Source organism: Schistocerca cancellata, chromosome 6, assembly GCF_023864275.1.
Source record: "Schistocerca cancellata isolate TAMUIC-IGC-003103 chromosome 6, iqSchCanc2.1, whole genome shotgun sequence".
Classification (NCBI taxonomy): domain Eukaryota; kingdom Metazoa; phylum Arthropoda; class Insecta; order Orthoptera; family Acrididae; genus Schistocerca; species Schistocerca cancellata.
Window position 1 is genome coordinate 511,465,391 of NC_064631.1, and position 13,831 is coordinate 511,479,221.

General features: G+C 35.5%; 1 protein-coding gene across 9 annotated transcripts in view; it reads right to left on the bottom strand.

The window, feature by feature from the left end:
* Positions 1-873: 873 nt before the first annotated feature.
* Positions 874-13,831, bottom strand: part of LOC126190951 (myocyte-specific enhancer factor 2) — an 898,544-nt gene continuing 885,586 nt past the window's right edge. For 8 of the 9 annotated variants that reach the window (XM_049931604.1, XM_049931603.1, XM_049931606.1 and 5 more), the window contains 6 exons: positions 12,734-12,892; positions 12,445-12,586; positions 9,599-9,852; positions 9,167-9,357; positions 7,932-8,164; positions 874-4,368 (listed from right to left, as the gene is read on the bottom strand). In XM_049931604.1, the coding sequence (XP_049787561.1) occupies positions 4,250-4,368; positions 7,932-8,164; positions 9,167-9,357; positions 9,599-9,852; positions 12,445-12,586; positions 12,734-12,892 (1,098 nt within the window). In that variant the 3' untranslated portion in view covers positions 874-4,249. The remainder of the gene's footprint in view (positions 4,369-7,931; positions 8,165-9,166; positions 9,358-9,598; positions 9,853-12,444; positions 12,587-12,733; positions 12,893-13,831) is intronic. The other variant, XM_049931612.1, reaches the window with a different exon arrangement.

Below are 13,831 nucleotides of genomic sequence, written 5' to 3' on the forward strand. Positions count from 1 at the left end.
ATATGTCATTAAATCTTATGGGCTATGAATGTCATCTGTTTATTTATTCTTCTCCTACTCTGTTGTTCTCCCCCTCCATGAAAATGTGAATAATTGTAGGTCTCAAACTTGTTTTAACTTTATGCCACATTTGTGCGTTTCCTTGGTGTCTTACCCTTCTAACATTCAGTTGTATGGTAAAGATCCATTACAGCTTTTAAGTGTTGTTATTGATAGCAAAAATTCACATTCTAGGAATATAATCATTTATATCCTAGTGTGACTTTCAACTACAAAGTGGTGACATACTTCCTATTCATATCTATCACTTACATAATGTACCCTCATAATGTCAGCGGCAAATTGCCTGTGACGACAGATGGCAAAGACAATTTCATCAACCTAATTGTTTCAACTCCTCCTGTTTCCTTTACTGTACTTTGTGTATTTCTTGATCCAAGGTTATGAAGGAATTTCCTTACATTAACCCTGGTACATATGTTACAATTTTTTTTTCTTTTCATGCCATGTTCTTTTCAACCAGTAAAGAGACTGAAAGAGCCAAATGGTTGTGTTGTGTTTTCAAGTTTACTGGATTCTAAGTTTCTATGAACCTTGTTCATGTTTAATAAATGTTCTCTCTCATCTTGTGTCATGTATTGTTCACATTAGTGTGTACTAATAGTGCACTATTCTGTGCATTAATACATACATTACTTATGAAGGAAGATGTGCTGATGACTTTATGACCAAAACATTCTATTATTTCTTAAGTATGATAATATTTATTTATATTTTCAGTATCAAATTATAGTCAACAGCATCAGTTTAAAATCTGTTACAGTCAAGTGCCTTGGCATTTATTAGTGTTGTATTAATGGGATGCTTATCAAATTTTCATTTCTAACCTTGCATTTTATTTAATTTAAACTAAAGATTTCCATACAAAGTTTGTGATATGTGGAGTGCCTTGTGAAGGTTAAAATTTTTGTAACTGATGATATAAAAGGCAGATTACTTCATGATATGAAGAGCTGGATTACCAGAGTCAACATAAAAACAAAAACTCGAAAACTGTGTGGAACATGGATATTATATAACTGTATAACATTGATCAATAAATAAACTATGTAGATGATATCTGGATGCAACATTTAACAAATGCTTTTGATTTTTGGTGAAGATATATTCCACAAAACATACTTTAAAAGTATTTTCTTTGCACAATATACAACAAAATGTTCCATTTAATCCACGTCATTTAACAATGGGAAGCATCTTCACTAGGGCACAAGACTCCATTAACATTACAATGAATATGGTACACTTAACATTTCATTTCAAGTGCACCCTAAAATTTTTAGTGTTAGGTACAAACATTCAACTCAGTATTTTCAAATATTTTCCAGTCACAACAGGTAACAATGGGGAAACAGCAATCACATGGGCTTCCACTCAGCTCGTAATGTCTCAAAATTAAAGTAAATTCTTAGAATATGACAGGGAGCTTTTGTACACTAAAAGCACACGGTAAATGATTTTGTCTACTCTATGCTGATAACCATAATTTAAAATAATATTGCACTTTTCATTTAGCACACATAAAAACCAATTAGCTTTACAACAATCTTTATGACATTACTATTGGGTCAGATCAGGCATCTAAGTACATATTTTATTAACATGAGTATTCAAAACAGACATGCCTGCAGAACTACTGGTTTAACAGATGCAACAGCTCCATATGGATGGAAGACAAAAGCGACACTTCTATACAAGCGGAGTGGTTTCTTTCTTCATCACTGACAGCAAAATATAACTATCTTTACATGACTATACAAATTGTGCACCCCTGTTTATTTTATACATTCTATATATATATATAAATATCTCACTTTGGATGAACTATTCTTAAAACATTCTCACTTAACATTTTAGTAGTTGTGCTTCATAGAAAAAGGAGGAAACTGTGAAATTTTGATTGCTTTTCGCCATGTGGAATTACATCAAGATGGAATGAGGAAAGTGAAGGCACAGAGTGTAAAAAGAGGGGATCATGAGGTACAACGATTGAGGCTGCAAACTGGCAGGTTAACAGGTAAAACTAACACCAAAAAATATTGTCCTCTTGTGTTTTCACTTCTAAAAGGGTCCCAACAAGTTCGACATCACATCAACAAGAAACAATTATCACTGGATTAGCCAAAAACTTTGATAAAAATACACACAGGACTATTATACATACATCTGCCTTAAATATAACATTCTGCAACAGTTAACATACATCTGAATAATTTTGTATAACATAATTATTCTTGTAATGTATTTTCACATTATCACGATTTATAACTCTGATAAATATAGATCCCAAACTTTCATTTGCAGCCTCAAGATAATACCGAGATGAGGACTCGTGCAAAATTGACTCAAAGTCGGTCGATCGGTCGGTCGGAATCCAAGTGAACAAAGCACACACATTTAGGCACTCGGAGTAAGGCATTCCTACAGTGGAGATATGAAGGATATATTCTGGACAGTTCAACCAGCTGCACCTACTGGTGTGATGTGTGTTTTCATTTTTGTCCTCAAAAGGTGCATTTAGTAGATAAAATATAGTGACAGTATAATGTGCCTGTTGTATATCTCTTTTATGAAGACTAACAGTGAACACGATGGTAAGCAACATGAGCTGACTGCAGACTTAAACAATGGCACAACTTAATAATCTTAACAGCTTAATTACAAAAAGGAACCAGCAGAAAAGCCAAAGGGCAGTCTACACTCAGTGTACAATCAGAGTCTTTGTAATCTGTAACAGGAAATAGATTGTGCCTCATTGTTCAATCTAACAACCTAACAATTATTTTTACAACCAATTCACAGAAATGAACATATGTGATGTAGTCTGGTACAAGTAATGTAGGGGAACATTTTATATGTCCAACAGTTAAGGCATGACTTTGTCCGCTTTTGTCATAAAATATGCCTACAAAGATTAAGCACCAAATTTAGCAGTTGCAACAAAAACTTATTACATACAAACATAGAGAACATGTAAGAACAATATTGCAAATTACTGAACGCAATAACATCTCAATAGAGTGTGTGTGTGTGTGTGTGTGTGGTGTGTGTGTGTGTGTGTGTGTGTGTACATTACTCATATGAAACTGTACAATAAAATTTTGTGTGTATGTATATAATATATATATTTATTTATATATATATATAATATATTCTTCCCTACATTATATACCTTGTTAAAAAAAATAACACGGCACTGGTCAACTGGTTACTTCAATGACACTCAGTTAAAACTTCATGGCCTATTTACAAGTTGCAGTTGTACCCAATGTACTAAGTACAGGTCCACAGAGTCAACTGCAACCAAGGTTGCCACTTAGGATACATGAGACACAGAGCTCACTCATCTACAGGGGAATGTTCGCACTCTTTCTTAACAAAATAGAACATTCATTTGGGGCTACATAGTAGTCACACAACACTGCACACAACAAACATTATGTACAAAACATTTATACACCATTGTGTATTTTATGTCTCTTTAAAGTGTCTTCTTAGAAGTCCATATCCAGAGAAGTTATCTCCAAAAACTGACACTAATATGGACTCAGCAAATTGCCCTCTTCTTTTGGGAACAGAATCCTGTAAAACTTCTGACAGAGCTGACTATCATTATGAATAGAGCTCTCTTACACAATACAATTTGGTTACAAAAATTTAAGTACATTTAATAAAATGCTGCTAAATCCTGCACATAAAATTAAATATCAAGAAATGCACTGCCCCGAGTCCAAAACCTCTGCAGGCAAAACTTTCTAAACACTTTGCTTTCTCGTTATCAAGTTAAAAATTGTCAAAACTAGTGATATCATTCTATGACTGCATATATGCCTCAAAGGCTTTCTTCTACTTCATTTGAATCTTCCAAAATATTTAGCAAAATTAGCTAGGTTTCATCTTTATCTTCATTCACCACACATTTTTGCAAAGTATATTTTTTATAATATGTAAAACCAGTTCCTTTTTGTTCACTTTTACAAAATGTGCAGGCACTTGCAGCCATTGACATCATCATGATCACAAATATAACATTAAAACTTCACATTTTTATCATCAGTACACAAATCTGGCATACAATAACACCAGATTGTCACGTGTAAGCAACTGTCTTTGTATTAATATATGGCACAGAGGTCCCATACGCCTGACCAGGGAAATAATGGTGCCGTGGGACTGGCACATCGTAGTACTATGTGGCCCAGCCTTCACTTATGCGAGATCTCTTCTGCAGAGGTCCACTGTCATAGTCTGAGCTGCTGCTATGTCGTGGATCTCCAGGTGACGAAAGGTTTGTGGGAGTGACAGTCCCTGTGAACAGCAGTACATTAAATTGAGTATTCATTTGGCATATAATATCAGCAGAGGCTGGCATAGGTTACTAGTTAATGATATATTTTTTTTAAAAAGTTTAGTATGTGATTTGTCACCCTGTTTAATGTAAAAGGGATATGTTATTATAAAGAGAGCTTGTGAAAGAGAACACAAACAATTTTTTAATTAAAATCTATATGTATAAAGCTTTGGCCTCACTGCTCAAGTTGCAGACTAAATGGCAGCTCAATTGACATTGAAGTGATAATTAGTCTGATATACTTATGGCTTCAAGGTTTTAGGTAGTAAATTTGTAAGGAGCAAAAAGTGAAAGAAAAAGTAAGCTCGCCTTCTGTGAAAAATACCCAGTAAAAAGTAAGATCTGTCCGAAAAGTAAGATTTTAGAAAGAACAAATACATTCACATATCTAGGCTGTAAGCAAACCTTTCTGGAAGAAACAGTCCTAACTGAAAAACCCATCAGGTAAACAATAACAGGGAGAGTATCAACAACGTAATGAAACATTTCCTAATCCAGGAGCACATGAAAATATGCCTTTATAAGAGCTCAGCAAGAGCTGTACAGTGCTACTGCTGTGAATCTGGTCAATGAAGGGAAAAATGCAAAAAGACTAACAGCTTGTGAAACTAAATTCTTGAGATGACCAGCTGGTTACACCAAATAGGATCGCCAAAAGAATGAAGATGTGTGGAAGGAACTTAAAATGGAACCATCAAATATATTCAGAACAACCAAACGTCTATAACAAATGGACTCAAAGAGGATCCAAAATACATGCTACACTACCACACCAACAGTGTAAGATCACTAGGTCAACCAACAAGAAGATGGGTGGAGAACTTCTCAATGAGACTGCAACATTATGTTTACGTCAATACTACGCAAGCGGAGGATACTCCTGGTACCACTAACTGACCACCCATCCTATGTTCCACTCTTGAATGGCATGTGGGAAGAATGATTGTCTGTATGCCTCCGTATTACCTTCAATTTCTCCAATTTTCTCCCTGTGGTCATTTCACAAGACGTATGTGTGAGGATGTAATATGTTGTCCAACTCTGCAACATCTGCCACTGGAGATTGTTAAGCATCTCTGTGATGCTCTCGTGCCAACTAAATGATCCCATGACGAAATGTACCACTTTTTGTTGAATCTTCTTTCTCTCTTCTATCAGTCCTGCCTCATAAGCGTCCCAGATTGATGAACAATACTCAAGAACTGGTCAAATAAGCACCATGTAAGCCATTTCTTCCGTAGGTAAATTACATTTTTTTAAAGATTTTTCTTATGAGTCTCAGTCTGACATCTGCTTTTCCTGCTATTTTTTTTTACATAGACATTCCACTTAAGATCACTCTGAATAGCTATTTGTAGATATTTTATGGAAGTTGCCGTTTCCAGCACTTTGTCATCAATAGTGATGTTGTACAGTAGAGTGTTTATTTTCTTAAGTATGCTCAATATGTTACATCTATTTACATTCCAGGTCAACTACCAGCCCCTGCACCATTCATCAATCCTCTGTAGTCGCTTCTGCAAATCGTTACTGACTTCTGGCATTGATACCATCTTATAGACAACTGTGCCAGCTGTGAACAGCCTTAAAGACCTTCCTACACATTCTACTAGGTCATTTATATACATTATAAATCTACACCTACATCACTACTCTGCAATTAACACTTAAGTGCTTGGGTGAGGGTTCTTCAAACCACCTTCAGACTAATTCTCTCTTGTTCTGCTTCTAACAGGTCATGAGAAAAAGAGCTCTGTAAGAGCTCTGATTTCTCTTATTTTATTACAATGATCATTTCTCCCCGCGTGGGTCACTGATAATAAAATATTTTCACATTCAAAGGAGAAAGTTGGTGATTGAAATTTTGTGAAAGTATCTCACCACAGTGAAAAATTCCTTTATTTTAATGACTGCCATCCCAACTTTCTTATAATATTGTGACACTCTCTCCCCTATCTTGCAATAGTACAAAATGAGTTGCCCTTCTCTGAACTTTTTCAGTGTCCTCCATCAATCCAGAACACAATGATTCTACCACATTACCTTGTGGTGCTCCCAAAATTACCTTTACATTTGTCAATTTGGTTCCATTAAAAATGACGATTTTGAGCTCTGTTTGCACAGAAAGTCTTAACCCCAGAAGGAAACCTGCTCCAATACTTTGTAAACTTCTTTTTCATTTTTTATTTTACTAAACAGCAGTGTTAGATGGTTTCAAACACCTTCCTGAAGTAGAGGAACATGGCATCAACCTGAGTGCCAATGTCTACAATACTGTGGATCTCATGGGAAAACAGAGCGAGTCAAGTTTTGTAAGATCTCTGTTTGCTGCAGAATCCGTGTTAATTTTATGGAGGAGATTTTCATTCTCCAAAAATGTAACACTACATGAGCATTAAATATATTTCATAATTCTACAACAGACACATCAATTATATAGGCCTATAACTGTGAGCATCCGTCCCACAACCCTTCTTGAAAATGAGAATGACCTGCACAACATGTCAAGAGACCTTACACCTAGAAGGAAGATAATGAAGATGATTTCTGAAAAAGGTCAAAAAAAAAAAAAAACTTTTTGACAACAGAAAAAGGAAAGTCAACATGCTCCTACACCTACCCTACCTACTCTGTAATTATTTAATCTAAGCAGTAGACCGACTCCTTTTTGACTTCCTAGTGATAAAAATACATCTGACCATGAAACTTATTTTTTCATATTTTTCACTAGCAGCCTGCATCATCTACAATGCTCTTTCCTAAACTGTCATTATACTCCTACGTTATTTTTAGCCTTATTTAAAAATACTGCTTCATCCCTCTAATCTTTGGTATTGTCATTTAATCAACAGGTTCCATATTATCCCGTTAAAAAGTGAAATAGTGAAACTGCCATAAAAAGTAATTTCTAGTTTGTAAAAATGGTAGCTGTAAGTTAAAATCTGTTTTACTGTTGACTATAGCAGTGTACTGACTGTTTTGAATTGATCAGACTATCTTTTGTTTCACGGACTGTATTGTTTGTTTTGTATTACATAATAGTTGATGGTGTTAAATGTACGTCAAAGCCAGTTTACAGTTATTTGATAATTATTCAATATGACACAGTTAGTATGTGGTGGTCCAACACATAAATATGCGATAGAATTCTGAAACAAAGTGAGAAGATAAATGTTCGTATCAGAACTCATAATGAAAGAAGTACTGCCTAAACTTTTTTAATTATTTTTTGTAAAGAAGCTACTCTGCTGCATCCTAAAACAGCAATTGCCATCTACAAAACACATTTATTTAGTCTATTTGGTCAAATTTTGAGCAAATAATTCACATAATATCAGCCTGAAAACAGGACTGAATAACATTTATAAGAAAACAGAAAGCTATGTGAGCTCATTTTTATCTCTACTTTAAATTCGCACTGAAAAACACAAACTTGTTGACAGAACAGAATGTACAATAAGGACCACGTTCAGCAGAATGACTGAGAAGCTAGATCCTTATAACATAAAAACACATTTACCTGGTGTTGGTGTGAGGTGTCCAGTGGAGGATGGCCGTGGCAGTGTGTGGGCATGTGCTGTGTGGCTCTGTAGGTGTGATCCAAGTCCACTGTGCCCAAGGCCTCCCCCGTGGCTGGATGGGTCACGTGGCGGTGATATGGGTTCACTCTTGATTTTGACTTGAAGTGGTGATGTCGACGGTGGAGGGGTACTGCTCGATACAGCCAAGTGCGGCAGACCGCTGAAACCGGAACTGTTTATATTCAGTAAGATAGGAAATTATGTATGATCTGTGCATCTACAGCAGATTTTGCAAACACAGAAAAAGAACAGGAGATGAATAACTCATTGAACTCCCAAAAAGGGCCATATATTGGAAGTGTTGTTTTGTCAGAATCAATTCCTGACCATAAAGGCACAAATGAAGGGGGGGAAAAGAAAAAAAAGATAGAAATTTGGAACACGATCACTATGAATATACAAAACATTCAATAAATTCAATGTTCTCACTAAAAGCACAATAAACTTGGTAAGGCAAAGTGCTCATGAACTGATACCAAATCTCAATCTTTTTGATTCACTTATTTCTTACAATGGAGTAGAAATTGACAAGAGTGGAGATAACAAGAAGAGGAAGGATAAAATGGACAGAGCATCAGAATCCATGCTAGTACAGAATATCCGCCACATCCTCCACACAGGAATGATTGATTGTTCTTGGAATGTGAGCTGCTCCTTTTTCCCCACATTTGCACAACCTACATAATCTTTCTATGTTTCACTCCAAGAAATGAGTTTTAAAACATAGTGATTTCTCACCCATCCACAAATGTTTCTTATAGCCTTGTCTATGACTTTGCCCTGTTCCTCAAACAGCTATTTTAATCTACAGTTAGCATATGTTAGTAGTTTTACAGGTGATTTTAGTGTTTAAAATGTGGTGAACAGACACTAGAATTGGAAAGTAACATTAATAATGTCAACATGTAGTATGTCATAGAATATATTTTATAGATAATTCAGTTTCATTAGTTCCAAAATCTGCAATATGCATGATAAATGGAAAACAAGCAATGCAGAGTGGAGCTTATCAACATGGATATGCAGCTAAATAATGTAAGGAATGCAAATGGCAAATCAATGATTTGCTAACAGTAGAAAAAAATAGCAAGAAAATGTGTTAAAAAGATAACAAATATGATACTCAGGCAACAGCAGCATGTTGCAGAAAGTAATCATAAATATTAACACTCACGTGGTATGTGTTAATGATGAAGGCAGTTGCTGTCCACTCCAGCTAAGAGTGCCAAGCCCCATGTCAGACCCTACACTAAAGTCCTGACCACCGAATGTTGAAAGAGATGCTGAATATCCAGCAAGTCCTGGTATGGACGGAGTTTGCAGCGCTACCACTGGTGTATTTAAAGCTGAGCTGTTTCGGCTTGGCTGGAAAAATTTAAATAAAAAGTAAATTGTTAGATAATTCTTAAGCCAGGTTTACTTCCAAATACTTTTTTAAAAATCAAATATCATCTGAGTGTAAGAAAAGTAACAATATTTACACATTTCAAAACAATGTAACCTTATAAACTATGATGAAACTGCAAAATGTGTGAATAAATTATGATTTAGTAGTATTAATGTAGGTAAAGTACTGGATTCCAGTAGAAAAAAAGTGTTCCATTACCTCATCTGGTGCTGGTGCTAAAGTGTGTGCACTTTGCTGCTGTGGTGTAGGAATGACTACTCGTAAATTAGTTCTTGGGCCACCTCCTTGGCTTCCTGTCCCGCCTGGACCTGGAGAGTGTTGCTTTCCATGCTGCAAGCCTTTGCCTCCTCCCAGCTGGCCAGGACTTGGTCCTGGTGAGGGAGAACCTCCCAGGGGTGAAGAGGAATTTGGATACCCATTGCTCATTTCCAGCATTCCACCTGAAGGGTATACTGTGAAGGGGGAAAAGCCTTAATATAGATTTCCCAGACAAAGTCTTAATGATACAGAGAATAAAAAGTGAAAATTATCAGCAGTTTGGTTAACTAAGGACATAGCAATGCTGAAAGATACACAGAAAGAGAGATGAATACTCGGAAAGAGAGATATAATGCACTATCAGCTAGTTATATTTTACTGAAATAATATTTGTGTTAAACAATGTATGGATTCAAAGACATGAAAATCAACAAAATGTCTGACAAAACACTAAACAAATACAATCATAAAAATATTCTGTTGAATTCCTCATGTGGAAGTGAATATGTAAATCAAAATCAATAATCTCCCAACCAATAATAACAAGCAATCCCTTTTGTTTAATGCAATGTGACTTTGTCTGACATGTTTGTAACATCTGCCTTTTGCAAATGCTACAGAGTGGGTAAGATAACACTATCATCCCACCCCCAGTCCTGTTCTATTCATGAATGGTGCACAGTAAGAACAACAGTCAGGAAGCCTTTGCATTAGTTCCAATTTTTCTTATATTCTCATGATATTGTGTCTGATGCAGACTATTCTTGAAACATACACGTTCAGAATTTTAACAGGTCTAAGCTATCTACATACATGTGAAAATTTTAATACAGCTAAGGAATTTTCAAGACATGTGAAATGCCTTGGTTAACACCCTGCTCTGAGATTCAGGAGAAGTGAAATTAAAAGCCACTTTGGGCCATTCTGATACATGTTTTATAATGTTGTTTCTAATGAACCACTTGAACAAGATCTAGCCTATTTCCCCCCACTGGTGCTGAAGTGCCTTACGCAAGACACAACTACACGCTAAGCATACTTTTAGTACTTCCTTGTGAATGTGTAGTTAATACACATGGCAGACACTTTTGTGTTAAACTATGCTACCTTCTAGTCCTCGTTCAACTGAACTATGAATACCAGCATATTGTCAGGTCATAATCACTTTGCTTCTCTTTCCCCTTGCCATTAAGAAATATTTACGAGTATAAAAGCTATGCCACTCATAAGGAAATAATAATAGAAGTAAATGCCGCACATTTGCGAACAATACAAGCTGATTGCTGGGATAAGTTTAATTTTAGTGAAGCTATTACAGCTATTGCTAAAAAACAATAGATCATTGCATTATTTCAAAAAACAGATGCAAATCAGACAACAGTTATCCAGATATCGAAGGCTAAGTCTTTAACTCACAATATATCTGGTTACTGAGGGGACTGGGTCAGAAACAGAATATGTTATTTTCCATGTACTTATCATTCTCAGTGGCTTGTAATTAGTCAACTACTTGCTGGAGTATAATTTCACAAAAAGGGTGGCAGCGTGTTATGAAATGGTATCTTGAGATTTCCTTTGTTGGATACTGACACATCTTCTGTTAATCCAGTATTATGACCCTAATCATCTGCTGGATTCTACTGCTGCTACAGTATCCTTTAATGTGCTTTAGACCATCACCACACCAACAGTTGTCAATGTGCATGCCCATGTTTTCAAGATGGCATATGCACTAACAATACTTTGCTGAAAACACTTTATACAATTTGGAAAACTACACTGGCCATCAGCTAGTAAGTTGTTGCGGTGCACCACTTGGTACAATCAGCGAACATTGCTATTCTAAAATGCAGATGATAACAACAGTAACTGCTAAATAATGTGCTATTGGAGAGGTCAAATTCATACCCTATCGCTGAGACACTCCTGCTGGCATAAATTCTAACACTGCTATATTCAACCACATTTCAAACAAAATTTCATGGCCCTTCTTAGATATTGATCTTTTTAAGCAGTATTACCAATGCCAATACCAATGCCAATGTCATACAACGCAAATTCATAGTGAGGCAACCTGGTACTCTGTAAAGTAATAAAAGAGCTAACAATTATATGACTGATATTATGCAGCCTGAAAACTTCACAGTACAGCTTATTGATGCCCAACAAACACCGATTCCACATTGCTGATGTGGTTTTGCTGTTGCAAAATTTTATTTGGATTTTGCTTTGTTAACAGAAAATTTGAGACACAATGTATCTGTTCACAATTTAAAATGTCATATTTTCCAATACAAACATTAAGTTTTGTAATAATTTAAGACATGAACATGCAATAAATTTTATTCCTCAAATTTTTTTAGTATTATTTTCAAAATGAAAATGTTTTATTTTATAATAATGCAGTGGTACATTTTAAAAAGTGCATCACATGTATCAAAATTCTATATAATAAAGAAACAGTTTTTGTAACTGCAAACTCTCAATTGCTATGTACTCTTGGAGCAGACCAGAATAAAGAATGTGATCTTAAAACACATAAATCTTGGGAATGACTCCTGAGAAGCACCCTCACTCCCTGTGCAGCATTTACGAGAAATTAAGGCTAGGTGATGGGAAATTTAGCAACAATTAGATGAAAAATTACAGCATCCATATACTTCTAATAAATCATATCACAGTCTTTAATTTGTTACCTGTGATTTTGTAAGAGAAACCACACTGAAACCAATTACGATGTAGTCTGTTGAATAAAAGAACTAAAAGGAATAGAAATGTTCACCAACCTGTATCTGTTTCTGATGAAGAAGGTCTAGGGCTGACACTGGTATGTGGCATCTGTGGACTGGACTGGAGCAATGAGGAGTCTGAATAACTACTGTTTACAGGCACTGACACTGGCAAAGTGTAAGACTGATTCATCCCAACCTAAAACAAAGAGAACTAAATAGTTAAAAATAATCTACAACAGAAGGGGTTTGAGTGAAATTTAGAAATTACCCATAATATTAACTTTCTTTGTGATTAACTAATGTGCCCATTACGATATAAACAAACAAAACAATGGTTACTAACTCTAGCTCCATTAAGCTGGTTTCTTTGCATCATCATCTGGAATTCCTCATCTATCTTGCTGTATTTAGCTTCAGTCCGTGGCGTCAGCTGATAATCACCTTCTGGTTCAGGACTATCAGGACTGCAGGTACCATTCTTATGTTCCTTTTTGTTAAGAGCCTGTAGGAATTGAAACAGAAACTTACTATAAGAAGTACAATACTACAAAATGGTGTGTTACATACATATTTACTACTGAGGCATGTGCTAAAACCTTTTTTTGTTCGCAGCATCCAAACCTGCAGGTCACCGTACCAAAGATAATAATGGACTGCAAGATATTGATACATGCTCACCAAGGTTAAGTGCTAACACCACAGTCATATACAGATAAAACTGAAAAGTACATTCAAAGTCAAGAAAGCAACTCAACTTAGGGCTTATAATGATACTTTGACTCAACTACCACTCTACATGTATGTTTACTAACAATCTGTTCTTTTGACTATCAATAAAATAATATAAATTATCTTCCAATATTACTATTAGGCCTTCTGCTCTTTATTCTTTTTTTGAATGCCTCTGTCAAAAAGGGCTTATTTGCTCTTACATTTTCTACCTATCTACTGTGAGTACTAGTTTCAATAGTTTGAATTTTGCCAAATTTATATTTTGCTGTTCATTCAACTCGAAACTATCATTGGGAGGTAATTATCCATATCCAGTTTCACCTTCTCACCATCTTCAAGAAAATAGAACATTTGTTACACTTTCATCCATACCCCATCCACATTTAAAATGTTTATTTGACATCACAACCAGTCGTCAGGCCACAGTCACAAAAACAATGAAATTTTTGAAAGATTATGTGACTAGTTTCGACACACTGAGTCGTCATTTTCAAATGTAATCACAAACCTAGAAAACTGGATTAATAATCCAGGTTTGTGATTACATTTGAAAATGGCGTCTCAGTGCGTTGAAACTGGTTATGCAACCTTTTAAAAATTTCGCTGTTTTCATGAAAGTGGCTTGACGGCCAGTTGTGGGTGTCAAATAAACATTTTAAATTGATGACAGTTATGATGAAATGCAAAATCCATCCACATTATTGTTCCT